Source organism: Cheilinus undulatus, linkage group 13 (genome assembly GCF_018320785.1).
Source record: "Cheilinus undulatus linkage group 13, ASM1832078v1, whole genome shotgun sequence".
Classification (NCBI taxonomy): Eukaryota; Metazoa; Chordata; class Actinopteri; order Labriformes; family Labridae; genus Cheilinus; species Cheilinus undulatus.
Genome location: NC_054877.1, coordinates 48,668,231 through 48,683,717, shown reverse-complemented (window position 1 = coordinate 48,683,717; position 15,487 = coordinate 48,668,231). Strand labels below are relative to the sequence as shown.

The 15,487-nt window shown below is 38.2% G+C and overlaps 1 protein-coding gene across 12 annotated transcripts in view; it reads right to left on the bottom strand.

Annotated features, from left to right (window-relative positions):
* dlg1b (discs large MAGUK scaffold protein 1b) overlaps window positions 1-15,487 on the bottom strand; it is a 184,041-nt gene that overhangs the window by 150,011 nt on the left and 18,543 nt on the right. For all 12 annotated transcript variants that reach the window (XM_041802842.1, XM_041802843.1, XM_041802847.1 and 9 more), the window contains exon 3: window positions 1,542-1,705. In XM_041802842.1, coding sequence (XP_041658776.1) covers window positions 1,542-1,705 — 164 coding nt within the window. The remainder of the gene's footprint in view (window positions 1-1,541; window positions 1,706-15,487) is intronic.

Genomic DNA, 15,487 nt, shown 5'->3' with positions numbered 1-15,487 from the left:
ATATGAGGTCTGCAGATTTCCTGCAGTATAAAAATATAAACTTGACCTTGATGAAATAAAAAAATCTTTAAGTCATAAAAATGTGAAAAAAAAAATAAAGAGTAAAAATATCTAGATCAAAAAAAATGTGGGAAAACAAATTAATTGGTGTTTTTATTTAATATTTTCAATTTCACATTTTACAATTATGACTTCAATCTATTATTTGGACTTTAAATACATTTTTTGACCATTTTCAATTTACTATTTTCACTTTTTATCTCATATTTTGACCATTTCAATTTATAATTTTGACTTTATCTAATATTTTGACCTTTTCAATTTATAGTTTTGACTTTTTAGTTCATATTTTAAACTGTCAATTTATTATTTTCACCTTTTATATCAAATTTTGACCTTTTCAATTGATCATTTTGACATTTTATCTAATATTTTGACCTTTTAAATTTAGGAGTTTTACTTTTTATCTCATAATTTGACCTTTTAGGTGCAGCATTTTCAATTGTAAGCTATATTTCTGCCTTAAAAACATGACTGTGATTTTTTTTTTTACATGCATTTGTGTATTAAAATCATTATCTTAACATCTAATTTCGTGTTTTGACCTTTTGAACAAATAAGTTTGACTTTTAATCTCAGATTTTGAGCCATTTAACTTATCATTTTGACTAATTAATTTTTAAAATCACTTATCATCATTGCTATTTTTTCCCCATAATTTATTAATGAGGTTGACAGTTAAATGTGGACCCTGCCAGGCTGTCAGGTCGGACCTTAATTCAGAATCCGGCCCCTTCTGTGTTTGAGTTTGACACCCCTGCCCTAGTCGCTCTGATCAAATGAATCAGACTTCAGGGTCAAGTGTACTCAGATCCAGACCAAGGTCACTGATGTGAAGCCAACCGTACTCCAAAATAAGATAACCAGGTGTAGCTCCTGTCCAAGAGTCATTATGAGATTTAGAAAATAAGAACATTTAGGAAATAAAGTCTGAGCAGCAGCAGAGAGGTACAGTTACAGAGGGACTTTCAGAATAAAACAGTCTAAATAAAAAATCTTTAAAGGAGAAGAATAAATCAATCAGACAGTGGTGATCACAAACGGCTCCATCAGTCAGCATCCTGTAGTGTTAAATAAAAGCTGTGATCTATTTTTAACCTCCTCTATTTTTACTCCTCCTCAAACTCAGAGGATAAGTTTAGAAACTTTAAAGAGTTTCAGTCCAGACTGAGCAGAGTTTACTCTCTGTCCTCAAACCGTGAGTTCAGGGAGAATAATCGATGCCTGTTACATGGATCACCTCTAATAGTTCAGACTCAGGGAGAATAATCAATGCCTGTTACATGGATCACCTCTAATAGTTCAGACTCAGGGAGAATAATCGATGCCTGTTATATGGATCACCTCTCATAGTTCAGACTCAGGGAGAGTAATCAATGCCTGTTTCATTGATCACATGGCATTCAGCTCAAACATAAGGAGAAAACATCCCTCCAGATAAGCAGCAGTCAGTAATCTGAGCCCTGATTGGCCGTTCTTACCTCGATGCTGGTGCTAAGGCTGGGCAGAGTGTCCGAGGTCACCGTTGTGCTTTGAAGGCTGGAGAAGTCCCACAGGTTGACGGGCGTCATCGGGTCCGCTGCCTTGGAAGACTCCGCCCATCTCTGACTGTCCAATAAGGTCACTTCGTAAAATTCCTGGATATCTGAAACATCAGAGAGGAAGAGGAACTTTTTAACAGAGCAGAGAGAATTAAAAGTTCTTAATGTTAAATCAAAATGGCGAATTTAAATGGCATTATTTTCACTCAAATCAGCTAAATCAAGAAAGGTTTCATAATCTCTGGAATGAGAAGAAATAGTTTGATAAAAGTTTTAAAAGATATCAGGTTTATTTTGGTTAGGGATGCATGATATTTTGGAACTCCACAAACTTGTGTAATGCTTCACCTGTAGGAAAAGCAAAGGATGGGCAATTTTATCAAAACATTTAGACAGAAAAAACTGAAGTATTCACACAACTGTAATCTTAATGTTTAAACCCTATATTTCCTTCCATTATTGTGCATCAGCACCTGGTTCAAACACTATCTGATGGTGGCTGGAGTGCATCTGAAAGTTGTTTGCTGACTGCCGTTAAATAACAACAGAAGAAGAAAGCAGTGATGTTCGTAACACAGAGATGCTCAGAAACAGACTTCACTTTGTCTCACCCAATTTACTGGATCAACATTTACTGTACCTTTAAGATCAGATGGGAAGATGGCTTGCTCCTAACTTTAACCTGAGACCCGAACTTTAGTTTTAAATGCATTTTTAGTTCCTCTCTCTTCAATGGGATCAACAGGACCTGGTGAGTCTAAACCAGTGATACTCAATGTGTGGCTCTGGAGCCGCATGTGGCTCTTTTGTGATGATTTGTGGCTCTTTTATGTCTTAATTTGAAATATTAGTCCCCCAGAAAAACTTTAAAAAGGGAAACTTTTTTACTGCTTTTTTACAAATTTTTGCCACTTTTGACCCAGTTAAGCCACCTTTTGTCATTACATACCACATTTTTGCCACTTTTCCCCATTTTTTTGTTATTTTGTCACAATTTTTTGCCCTTTTTCAAAATTTCTTGCCACTTTTCACCCATTTAAGCTACCTTTTGTCATTACATACCACATTTTTGCCACTTCTTTTTGCCACTTTTTCCCTATTTTTTTGTCATTTTTTCACAATTTTTTTGCCACTTTTCACCCAACTGAGCTACTTTTGTCATCAAATACCACTTTTTCCTACTTTCTGCCACTTCTTTTTGCCACTTTTTCCCAATTTTTTTCCTATAGTTTCCTACTTTTCTGCCACTTTTCGCCCAACTGAGCTATCTTTTGTCATTAAATACCACATTTTTTCCTACCTTTTGCCACTTCTTTTTGCCACTTTTTCCCCTTTTTTGGTCACTTTTTCCAATTTTTGCCCCTTTTCACCATTTCCTGCCACTTTTCGCCCATTTAAGCTTCTGTTTGGCATTAAATACCCCTTCTTTCCCCATTTTTGAAACTTCTTTTCGCCACATTTTTTCAATTTTTGCCACTTTGTCCCATTTTTGCCCTTTTTCACCATTTTTTCCCACTTTTCACCCAACTGAGCTCTCTTTTGACATAAAAAAACCACTAGTTTTCTACGTTTTTTGCCCATTTTTGCCACTTCTTCTAGCTACTTTTTTTTCCATTTTTGCTGTTTCTATAATTTCTATAGTTTCTATAACCTTTTCCACCCCATTTTCTCCTCTTTTCATCAATTTTTGCAACTTTCTGGCCATTTTGGCCATCTTTAACTTATTTTCATTACCACTTTGAGCTGTTTTCGCCACTTTTTTAGATTGTGGCTCTTGCAAAGGTATTTTTCAACAATTTGGCTCTTTGGCTGAGCAGGGTTGAGAAACACTGGTCTAGACACTTAGCCTCGTCTTTGAACAGAAAGTAGTTTAGACCAAAAATGATGTCTACAAATCTCCTGAAGGTCCTGTTTTTGCAGAAAACACAAAACTGGATTGGTTTAGAGCAGATGTTTTTGCCAAGTGTTGTTAGAAGTCTGCAGTGGGTAAGAAATAGTCACTGAGAGAGCTATGTATGATTAATATTTGTTGTTATTTTGATGGACCAGGACTTGTTAACGGCACGCAGGATTAAAATTTCCACTAAAGGCTCTGAATGTAATCAAAATTTTCCTTTCCAAGATCCACAAAAATTCCTCCAAATTTCAACGAGATTACGTACATTTTCTTTGAAAATTCTCTGCATTAAGTTTTGTTGCACAACAGGCCACTAAATTCTGAACCATCGGGCCAAATTTCAGTCACGAAAAACATCTCTAGGATTATAAAATTAAGCTTCAAAATCATAAATAAAAACACGAGAAAGAAAAATCTGCTCTAGGATGGTGTGGGCATGTCTGTTAAATGAGCTGAACCCACGCCCACTCAGGAGAAATAGCAAGCAGAGAGACAGAAGTTTGGAATTAAACCTACTGTTTTCTGGTACAAATATCTCTGTTTTGGTACTTTTAATGACCCAAAGGCCACTGTGGCTGATAGATTTGGTAAATTTACCTCCCAATGATTGAAAAAACAGCATGTAGCTGGCTGTCAATGGAAGCAGTGACATCAGCTAACAACGGACTACTGAGATAAACTGCTCTGTGATTCTATATAATTGTAGTCTTAAGGGGCGGGGCAAATCCCCAACAAGACCGATGATGTCATGGGCTCAGATTTTTGCCCCGCCAAATTAAACCCAACCAGGAAAGAGGTGAACAACTGTCTAAATCCAGAATTCAGTCACATGTAGATCTCAGAGTTTTCACATGTTTACAGCAACCATAATCCAACATTTCTACAGTGATAAGACACATAGTTTGGATTTCACTTAAGGTATCAAATAAAGGTTCCCCAAAATGTCTTAAAAATTCCTCAAATGTTTCCGTGAAACTTTGCCAGAAAGCCTAGACATTCCCACAATGATTTCCCCCAAAATGCTACATAAAGCCTTGAAAATTTCAAAGAAAACTCCACCTTACTTCTCATCAAATTTCTAGAAATTTACAAATACATTTCCAAAAAAAAATTCCCCAAAACATCCTAGAATTCTGCATGAAAATTCTTGCAAGTTTCAAATACCTCAAATTAATTTCAGCATTTTCATTAAACTGCCTGAAATTTCTCATTCAAATTTGCATCAGAAATTCAAATAAAATTCCCCCCAAAATAACAAAAAAGTGCCCATATTTCCTTAAAAATACCTGGAATTTTTGTAAAATATGAAGTAATGGTGCAATCAGTGCAGAATGTGAATGCTTAACTTTGTATGAGCTTGTTTTTCTCTTTTATAACTCCTTTTAAATATTTATACCACAGTTTTTAGTCTTTTAGTTTTTTTATTTTTACTGTAATGCACAGTACAGGTTTATTTATTTTGCTGTACTTGTATGATGGCAATAATGACATTCTATTCCTTTTCACAGAAAAATACTATCAAACATCCAAACAGTTAACCAAATTTCCATGAAAATGTAAAAAAAATTCAGAGCAAATGTCCCCCAGAAAACATGCCGTATTATTAAGACATAGTGAACCCTGGCTCAGCTGATAAAGAAGAATCAAGAGCTGACATGACAACGCGGCCCTGTCCTCCTCAAACAGACAGATGTGAACTTTATACCTCACACCACAGAGATGTGAAACAGGTTACCTTTGGGTCCATTCCAGGGAAATGAAGGACTTTGAAACACTTCAAGAACTGACCTCGAGATAAAATGATGCATGGTGGAACATTTCTGTCAATGTTTACCATTGTTTGATTGTTTGAAATTCTCTGTGTAAAACACAAAAAAGCTGTTGAAAAGGAAAAATCATCATAATATTTAGTTTTGCACCATTTATTGTGGGGGGGGGCAGAGATAAAGTTTGCCTTTAAATGATGACTAACCCTGATTGATTGATTGATTGATTGATAAATACTATGATCCTATCCCCTTCACTTCCCTACAGCTTCTGTCTGTGAGGCCAGGATTTATAAAAAGCCTCTGGGCCGGCAGTCACATCCAAAATGCTTTTTTATTTTTGGACGCACAATTCTGAGGAGGCCTCAGGATCGAAAATAACCGAGGCTTTCTTTGGCTCGTCGCAGCAGCTGACCACCGGCCGACACAGATGTTTTCACATAAACCGTCAGATCAGCACTCCAGCGCCGACGACACGCTGCAGCTACTGGATTTAAAGGAGAAGGTCTGGGTCTAGAATCCTGGGACAGAGTTTAACGCCACTGAACATTTCCACATAAAAGGGGCTCGGGAAGTCCACAACAGGTCGGTCTCACTGTAGACCAAAATCCATGAGGCTCTGTCACTGAGAGTGGGAGTTGACCTCACAGTGCCACCTACTGGCAACAGGAAGTTCATTCTTCTGTACTCCTATGTGGATGGTCTAATCCCACTGAGGGTACATCACCTGCCAGATGTTGAAAAGCCAGAACTCATTCAACGGAATTTTGATCACCATGAAACAGGAAGTATTTTTCCAGAAGCTTAGAAACTCACACAGCCAGGAAACTTAACCAGAAGAAATCCAACAGGAGATGACTATAGCTCTGTAGCACCCAACAAATACATTTTAAAACACCGCCCCCACGGCACGCCTGTTGTAGGATTATGAAATTTAGCCTTTTTGTTTTTGCTAAGACCAACAAAAAAGCCTATTGGACGTATGAGTGAATCCAAACCATGAAAAAAATAAATCCAAACCAAAAATTTTGTGTAGAGCTAGAAAAGACCTTTTACAAAATACTTGTTTGGGTCTTGTACCAACCATAAGGGGCGTGGCTCTGGCAACCCATCAAAGTTCGGTGTCTCGCCATGTAGCAGGAAGTTACTGTAGTACAACGATTCTTGGAGGAAACTCCCTAAAACTGTATTAGTGTGACAGCAGACCACTTCTTAACATATCTGTATACCATAACTTAAATACCAATCACAGCGCCACCTATTGGTAAGATCCATTAAGGCCTCCATGATGTGACCCAGTTGGTTTCCCACATAAAAAATTAGGGTAGTATGAGAACTAAGTTAAACTTCCATATATTCTAGATTTATCTCATAGAAAGTGAAAGATTTCAGGACTTTTTTGTTTAAATCTCATAATTACGGCGTACAGCTCATGAATCAAAAATCCACTCTTGAAATACTAAAATACTGTGAGAAAGTCAAAGGTTTCCTGAGCCTTCATTCTCTCATCTCTGATATTTAGAGATAGTTGATTTTTGTGAAAACAAAAGTCTTGAAATATTTCACTTTGCATGAGATGAATCCAGAATATACAGAACTTTAACTCAGTGGTTCCCAACCCGGGGTCTGGGCCCCCCTAGGGGGACCCAGACCCTGTCTGCTCTAACTTTGTCAAAATTAGATATACATAAACATTATTGTAAAACTATGATTTGAAACAGAATGTATTAGGGCAAAACCTGAAAGAAGAAAAAATAAAGAGAATCTCTTCATTTTTGTGCAAAAAGTCAAAAATCCCAATCTTTAAGATTATAGTAAAATATTTACAAGTAAACAAACTCAAAATTTCAGAGCTCAGAAAGTAATGAATTTACAAGAAAAAAATAATTTTTTCTAAGTTTAAAAAGTCTAAAGTTTGACACTAGAAAGTCAAAAATGTCAAGTTTTTGAGAGCGCAAATTTACAACAGTGTTCAGTAAATAATGTAAAAGAAAACCAAACTGAAAACAGTGGTTGGATCTCTGACTTTTTGACCATACAGTCACATAATTTACAACTTTTGGAGTAAAAAATGTGAGTTTTATTCTCATACAAATTTTGACTTTTTAAACTTGGGAATTTCACCGTTTTTCTTTAAAATTAACAGATCAACTTTCTTGTTGGGCTTAGCTTTTCTTAGATATGAGTGGGGTGCCCTAAGACAAAAGGTCAGGAGCCAGTGCTTTAACTCATGGTATTCTAATTTTTTTTGATTTGTCTGTATTCTGTGTTAGCTACTGTAGGATCGACTGAACTGTTTTTATTCCATCTGTTTAGTTTTAATGTTTTTATTTTCTCACTGCTACTCAAAGCTGCTCAACTGTTTTATTTTATTTTATAACACTGAAAAAAAAGAAGGAATCTATAACTGATAGATGATCATTAGGAGTATCAATAGTCCCCAGCGCTAACTCTCTTATACCTAACTAAAATTCAACTATGCCTGTTCTCAAATGTGAACTGTTTTCAGGAAAGACAGAGACCTTTGTGGATTGTGGCTCTTGTAAATTTTCATTTTTAAATTTGATGTTGTTCATTTTGTTACCCAGGAAAAATGGCTTCTTTTACACATACTGTATGGGAATGTCCAGGTGTTTTTGATTTTTGGAAAAATGCTATTCACACTATCTCATTACTATCTGGAATACAGTTCCCCTTGGACCCCCATGTCCATCTTTTAAATGATGATTCTCAACTAATGCTTACGGACAATGCACGCAAAATCTGGCTGGCAGGCCTTACAGCAACCAAGAAGATTATAGCCCAGCAGTGGAAACCTCCTCATGGTATCTCTAAACCTCACTGGCTTCGGAGCTTTTTGGACATTTCTAATCTGGAGTTATCAACAGCAAGAGTCAATGGTGCTAAGCAGAGCACAACTCTCATATGGACTGGCTTGATATCTAACTTAAAGGATCTACTATCTGAATAACTATATTTGGACTGTGCAGTGGTTGATGTCCTGTTGACTGGTGGTGATGTTGGGAAGGGGTGGGTTGGTCTAAAACTGTTAAAAATACTGTGGAAAATGTTGATGTAATTCAATTTTTTCTTATTACATCAATAAAAAATAAATTGCAAATAAAAAAAATTGTTGCTGTCTCTCCTGAGAAGGGCGAGGTTGAGTACCATGGCCCTAAAACTAAATCTAGCAGCAGGTTCCTCTGAAAGTAAAGGTGACCTTATGGCAGAAAGACTTTAAGGAACGTTTTGTGTCTTTTAGGACAACTTCCGTCATCTGTGCTCTTTCACAATAAAAGCCCAACATGCCTCAGTAGCAGAGCTCTGATCTTGTCTTTGTAATCTCTGCCTCAGTCCGGTGAAAAATGCATTCAGACAGCAGAATGTGGACGAGGTCAAAGGTCAAATGCTCATCTTTAGATCAGCTGTGTTTCGCTGAGCAGATTATTCTTCACTACATCCTATAATAAAACAGCCAGCTGCGAGAAATTCATTTTGTCCAGACGTCAAATCAAAAAAGGACTGAAATCATAGAAATAAAGACCCAAACAAAGATCCTCGCTGATCCCATCAAATGTTACGTAAGCACCTTTGATGGCTGCAAATAGCTCTGAACATGAGCAGACGCTGATAAAAGACTAAAAATACCAACTTCTTCTTCTCCTCGTGTTCAGCTCTTCATTTTCACTCCATTCATTCTGTAATTCTGGTCTAAGGATGCTCACAAACATAAAAACTCCTGTATCAGTCCTACCTTAAGGCCTCTGCAGACAGAGGGTGGTGTGAATAAACGCCAAATTACAGATATTTAGTTGGCGTTTTTGGACACAACTGTCTATTTATGTTGTTTTAATTTTAGCATATGAGCATGAGAACAACACTGAGGACATTATAGAAGTCCTTCAATAAATTAACCCATCAGCTTCTTTATTGCAGCCCCAATTCCAAAAAAGTTGGGTCGCTGTGTGAAATGTAAAAAACAAGAGTCAATGATTGTCAGATCTCATAAACACAGATTTGATTCACAATAGAACATATCAGATGTTAAACTGAGACATTTTACCATTTAATGAGAAATATTAGCTCATTTTGATTTTGACGGCACTCAAAAAAGCAGAGACGGGGCAATGAATACAGAGCATTTTAGAGAGGCAGAGTCTCTCAGAGGTAAAGGTGGGCAGAGGTTCACCAATCTGTGAAAAAGTGAGTCTAAAAACTGTGGAAGAACTTCAGAAAAATGTTCCTCAATGTGAAACAGTGAAGACGCTGAATCTCCCTCCATCTACAGTCCATAATATCATCAACAGATTCAGAGAATCTGGAGAAATCTCTGAGAGCAAGAGACAAGGCTGGAGGGGCCCTCAGGGGCCACGTCATTAAAACAGGCATGATTCTGGACTGAAATCACAGCATGGGCTCAGGAACGTTCCAGAAATCATTGTCTGTCAACACAGTTGGCCGTGCCATCCACCAATGACAGTTAAAGCTGGATCATGGAGAGAAGAAGCCATATGTGAACAGGATCCAGAAACAGCGCCGTCTTCTCTGGACCAAAGCTCATTTAACATGGACTGAGGAAACATGGAAAACTGTTCTGTGGTCAGAGGAAACCTTGGACGCCGTGTCCTGTGGACTAAAGAGGAGAGGGAGCATCCAGCTTGTTCTCCTGGCTCAGGTCTAAAGCCTGCATCTCTGATGGTATGGGGTTGCATTAGTGCCTATGGCGTGGGCAGCTCTAACATCTGAAGAGGAACTATCAATGCTGGAAAGTAGAGAGAGCTTTTAGAGCAACATGTGCTCCCATCCAGACAACGTCTCTGTCAGCAAGACCATGCTAAACCACAGACCACACCCATCACAACAGCATGGCTTCAAGGAGAAGAGTCCGGGTCCTGAACTGGTCTGCCCGCAGTCCAGACCTTTCACCAACAGAAAATATTTGGAGCGTCAGAGAAGGAAAAATCCAGCTAGAATCCTGCATCAGACAAGAATGGGACAACATTCCTCTCTCCTACATTTACAGACTGATGTTAAAGAAGAGGGGATGCTACACCATGGTAACGTGACCCTGTCCCTACTTTTTTGAGATGTGCTGCTGCCATTAAATTCAAACTGAGCTGATATTTTAATAAAATGGTAAAACGTCTCAGTTTACCGTCTGATCTGTTGTTTCTGTTCTATTATGAATCACTGACTTCTGTTTTTAGTAGATTAGGGTTAAACACCACTGAATCTAAATGAAGGTCATCCAAGGACACTCTTGGTTTAGAGAGAGCCAGCATAAATCCACCATGAGACAGAAAAACTTCTTCAAACAGGCAGAGTCGAGGAGCAGAGCAGAACCAGGGAGAGAGAGATAGCAGCAGAGGTCTATACTCTTGTTTGTGAATGGGCAGAGTCCTGTTAGAGTTGGAGCTGCTGAGGAGAGAATCTAAGGGGATTAGAGGAGATGAAGGTCAGTTTGGGTCAGCCTGAGCCGGGCCGGGGGGTCGGACAGCATAGTGTGAAATAAGGACGTCTTAAAGTGAAGGGAAAGAGGAGAAAAACATCCAAAAAACTGCTCTGGACTGATTCAATTAAACAGACAGTAGGTTAGAAAGCTTACAGCCCAGATGAGCCGGTCATTACTGTCCTCCTGGAGTGTCTGCTCAACGTTAGCACGATTTAAGACTGGTTTTAAATAATTAGAAGGACATTAAAGTGAACCCATCAATGCCACTGGACATCACTGATACCTAAAACTACCACTGAGTGGTTCAAAGTCTCCTCAGTAACTAAAATCAATCATCATGGGTCAAAAAGCAGAGCTGGATGGATTCTAAGGCAGCTCTAAGTCCTCAAGAAAACAGGCACAGTTCCTGCTATTATAATGTTGTTAATCGTAGTTTAATTCCATTGTGTACAACAGTGATTCTCAACGTGGGGTTCGGGGCCCCATTGGGGGTCACGAGACACTTAGAAAGGGTCTCCAGATGCCTTAAAAAACACTAAGAATATTTGGTTAATTACACATTTGCCACTTTATCCCAAATTTGCAAAATTTATACCAGTTTTCAACACTTTTCCAACCAATTTGCCAATTTTAGCACAATTTGCTGCTTAAAGCTCATTTTTGTCTAATTCAAACTCTTTCAACCACTGTTTTTCTGCCTAGGTTGCCACTTCTACACCAACTCTTGCCACTTTCCACCTATTTTTGCCTCTGTTGACCCATTATTGCCACTATGAACCACTTTTTATGCCCATTTCAACCACATTTCATTATTTATTATGCCCATTTTTGCCAGTTTAACCCACTTTTTCTTCCCATTTCACCAAATTTTCCACCCATGCTTTTCCACTTTAAACCCATTTAGGCCACTTTTATTCCCTTTTGATTTATTTTATGCCCGTTTTTGCTACTTTTTACCCATTTTTGCCACTTTCTATTTCCCTTAAATACGTTTTATGCCAATTTAAACCTATTTTGGCCTCTTTTATCCCCCTTTAATACTTTTTCTGCCAATTTTTACCACTTTAAACCAAATTTGGTCCCTTTTTCACATGACTATTTTTTTAACGCCCTAAAGACACAGTGGGGGTTCCCGGTCTTTGGGATCTTTGTTTTTGGGGTCATGAGCTGAAAAGGTTTAGAAACACTGGTGTAAAGGACTAAGCACAGTTCATCTATATGTATTTTATACATAACTTAGTAACATTTTCCCTTTGAAGTAAATGGGTCCCATCTTTTCAAACAACCTCTCTGTCATTTTGATTTTATAAGTTAATTTTTCCATGCTATGTTCTCTACAGTTTCTGACCACTTTTTCACATTTGGAGGTTCCGTTTTCCTTCAATTTCTCGTCATTTGCTTTCATGCTTTTATTCTCAGAATCAAAAAAAGATATGATTCATTTCTGAGACCTTTGGGACTTAATCCTAGTAAAATATTTTGTCTTTCTCTGCCTCGTATTTACCTAACATCTGTTAATCTCTCTAAAGACATCTGACCATGTATGGAACATATGTAAATAATCTGCATTATTATTATTATTTTTATTCCCCCACTCTCTCCAGCATCTAGCTTTATTTCCTGTTTTCCTGGAAATAGCTGATGGTGTCCTGAAACATCGTACATTTATCTTCCATGCAAACTCCTGCCAATACGGTGATTTAAAGGTCACATACTTCACCCCTTTAAGACAAGTTTATATTGTTCTCAGAGGTCCTCAACACCTGCCTGTGAAGTTTGTTTCTGTAAAAACACTCCAGTATTGGATTTCTGGACGTCTAAAAACCCCTCTGTTTCAGCCCTGCTCAGAACCAGCTGTTTCTGTGTCTGTGGCTTCTGTGTCTGACTCCGCCTCTGACTCCACCCCTCTCAGGAAATGGATGTGGCTCTCCAGGAAGGGAGGCAAAGTAAAAGCGTAAAAAGTCTCATTTTCATTTTTTGAAATTTTATTTGAGTGTGTTATGCTGTGGCATGTTCAAGTTATTTAATTTAAAAACGGAAGTAAAAAAAATGTTGTTTTCTTTTAATTTTAAGAATATAGACATTTAAACTCAAACATTATTTTGACAGCTTTGGAATATCCATGTTCAATTTTTAATTGAGGGACTCCAGTGTTTTTTAATCTGTAACAGTGGTAATGTAACTGTAATTTATGTTAAAATTTCTAGGGTTTGCAATTTTTTTTTATTTTATGATGTAAAAAACTGAGTTTTGTTTTGAAAAGTCCCTTTAATCAATGGAAATGTCCCTGATGTGCTACCTTAGTAAAGAAAACAAACAAACTATATGAAACTTTGAATAGAATCCAAGTTTATTTTAATGAAATAAAAGAGGGTTTGGTGCCGTTTGACTTCTCTTTTTTACAGACTCAGTTGTCGGCCCAGAGTAGAGGATAAAACCCTCTGGGTGCTGTTGGTTGGACTGATTCAGCTTTAAATACGTATTCTGTATTAAAGCGGACCATGTCTGAGCCCTAGCAGCCGTTCTGTCCTGGCGCTATAAAGAGGCAGTGAGAGGAGAGTTTGTGGTCGGCAGGTTTCTCTGCCGTTAGTGTGAGCGTCCTCCAGAGACGACATTAAACACAGCCTGTATTGATGTCCAATAAAAAGGGACCTCAGTGGATTGTGGGAGACTGTTAAAGGGATCGTTTTACTGTCAGACCAGCAGTTTGCTTCCAGAGCCAGAGGTTCATGTTTGACGGCAGAGTGGTCAGAGAAAACTGGAGCTTACATCAGATGTTTCAGGGCTCTTTCACTCCTAACCTGTTCAGTTCAGTTCAAACTAACCTGGGTCTATTTCCTGAGCTAGTGTGGTCTGTTCTGCTGGAGTAAAAAAAAAAGCAAAGGTAAAAAAAAGTTTGTTAGTGAGAGCATGAACCAACCTCAATCCAAACTACAGAGCAGAAAAGATTTTAGTTTCCTGCAATCACAAAAACAAGATTATTGAAAGTTAACCATTACTGCACCGTATGCAGTGTTGTAAACGGAGTGCATTCTTCTGCTTTTTCTGCAATGCCTGAACACACTGAACGTTTACATTTTAGTGAACAGTGAATTAAAAGGTTTAATTCCATCCATCATGAACTACAATGTGAGCGTAGCTCAATCTGAAACATCTGGAAGAGCATTCATGGTGCAGTAGCCGGTGTCGACTGAAGCTGATCCACCGTCTCCATCCTGACGCTCATTTCAAAGGTTCACAAGCATTTTCTTGCCACCGTACATCCCTGGTAGGAATGTACGGTACAGTGCACTTACAAAATATATTTTAGAGTAAAAGCACAATCAGTTATGTTAACAGTAAGACTTGTCATGTTTTGAAGCAATGCTTTTATTGTGAAATTGTTTCTGGGGCAGTTTTTTCATTGTTGAAGTCACTTTGTAATGATGTTCAGACCTTTCCTCAGGTCTGTGTTTCTACATTTATAAATCACAAAGGTGGCGTGCTCTCTCTGTTTTAAAGATTTAAATCATCAGGATTCAGGGATTTTCATTCATTAAAGATTTAGGAAGGAAGATTTAGAACGTTTATAAAATCTAAAAGATTGTTTCCTGAGATCTGCACGATATCTTAAAGGTTTGACAAACAGCCCATAAAATGAAGGTTGATTCATGTTTTATTGATGTGCATTAGTAATTCATATTTGTCTACACACCTCTTTAACATTTACTAGTATCAGTTTTTATGAAATGTATAAAACCCAGAAATGTTAACCCTTCATGGTATAAGTTAATGACTGAGGCCTGATCATTTTAAACTCATGCACAAATGCAGACGTAAGGTCGGTAATTATCAGTGAGTCTGGAGCTTGATTGGCCGATGGAACAGAGCACTGTTGAGAGCAGACATGCTCTGTAAGTTAAAGTATTTTTGTCTGATACTGCGGGTGTTTGAGTGCTCAGGATGCTGTGTGCTGAAAACGCTGGACCACAGTGGTTCTGTATAAACGATGGAAACGACGGTCCAGCGGTGGAAACAGGCCTTCTAGCTGCTGATAGCTCCTCTCCACATTCAGACACAAACCAGAGAACTGTGAGGATCTGTGAACTACAATGACCTCAAGATGTCAGAGCAGTGATCAGGTCTTTAGCTGAGTTATTTATGAGCTCAGATGTTAAATCAAATTAGAGAGTAATAGTACAGGAGTCCTCTCTGTTAGAACGGGATGATCATATTAACCAGTTAGACAGCTGAGCTCCACACAACAGTGTCTCTTGTGTAGTCGAATAAAAGACCACACCTATTTAAACTGCTGCTATCACAGGAAGAGCTGTAACACTGCAGAGTTTACACCACACCCAGATGAGAATGGAACACTAACTATGACAATAAATGCAGCCAACAGAGCAGAAACACTAAACATAAACCTACAAACTAACAGATGGCACCTCTCTACCCCCCACACCTACGTTCAGGTTCTTCTGTAAGAAATACCACATTTAGGATGAAGTGTGGAAGTGTAAGGAGAGGCACATCTGACAAAAATCCTTCAATGGATTCTTAAGAGATGATCTGAGGTAATAGTGACCTTGACCTTTCACCTCCAGAACCCAATCAGTTCATCTCTGAGTGATGCAGAGTTTGGTGAAAATCCCTGAAAGTGTTACTGAGATATCGAACGACTGAGAAAGACGTAGAGATCTGGGGCCGACCGCTGACTTCCTGCAGAAGGAGGGTTAGACACAGAAGGTCCCTGCTGAAGAAGCTGGCTGTTCTCAGAGTGCTGGATCCA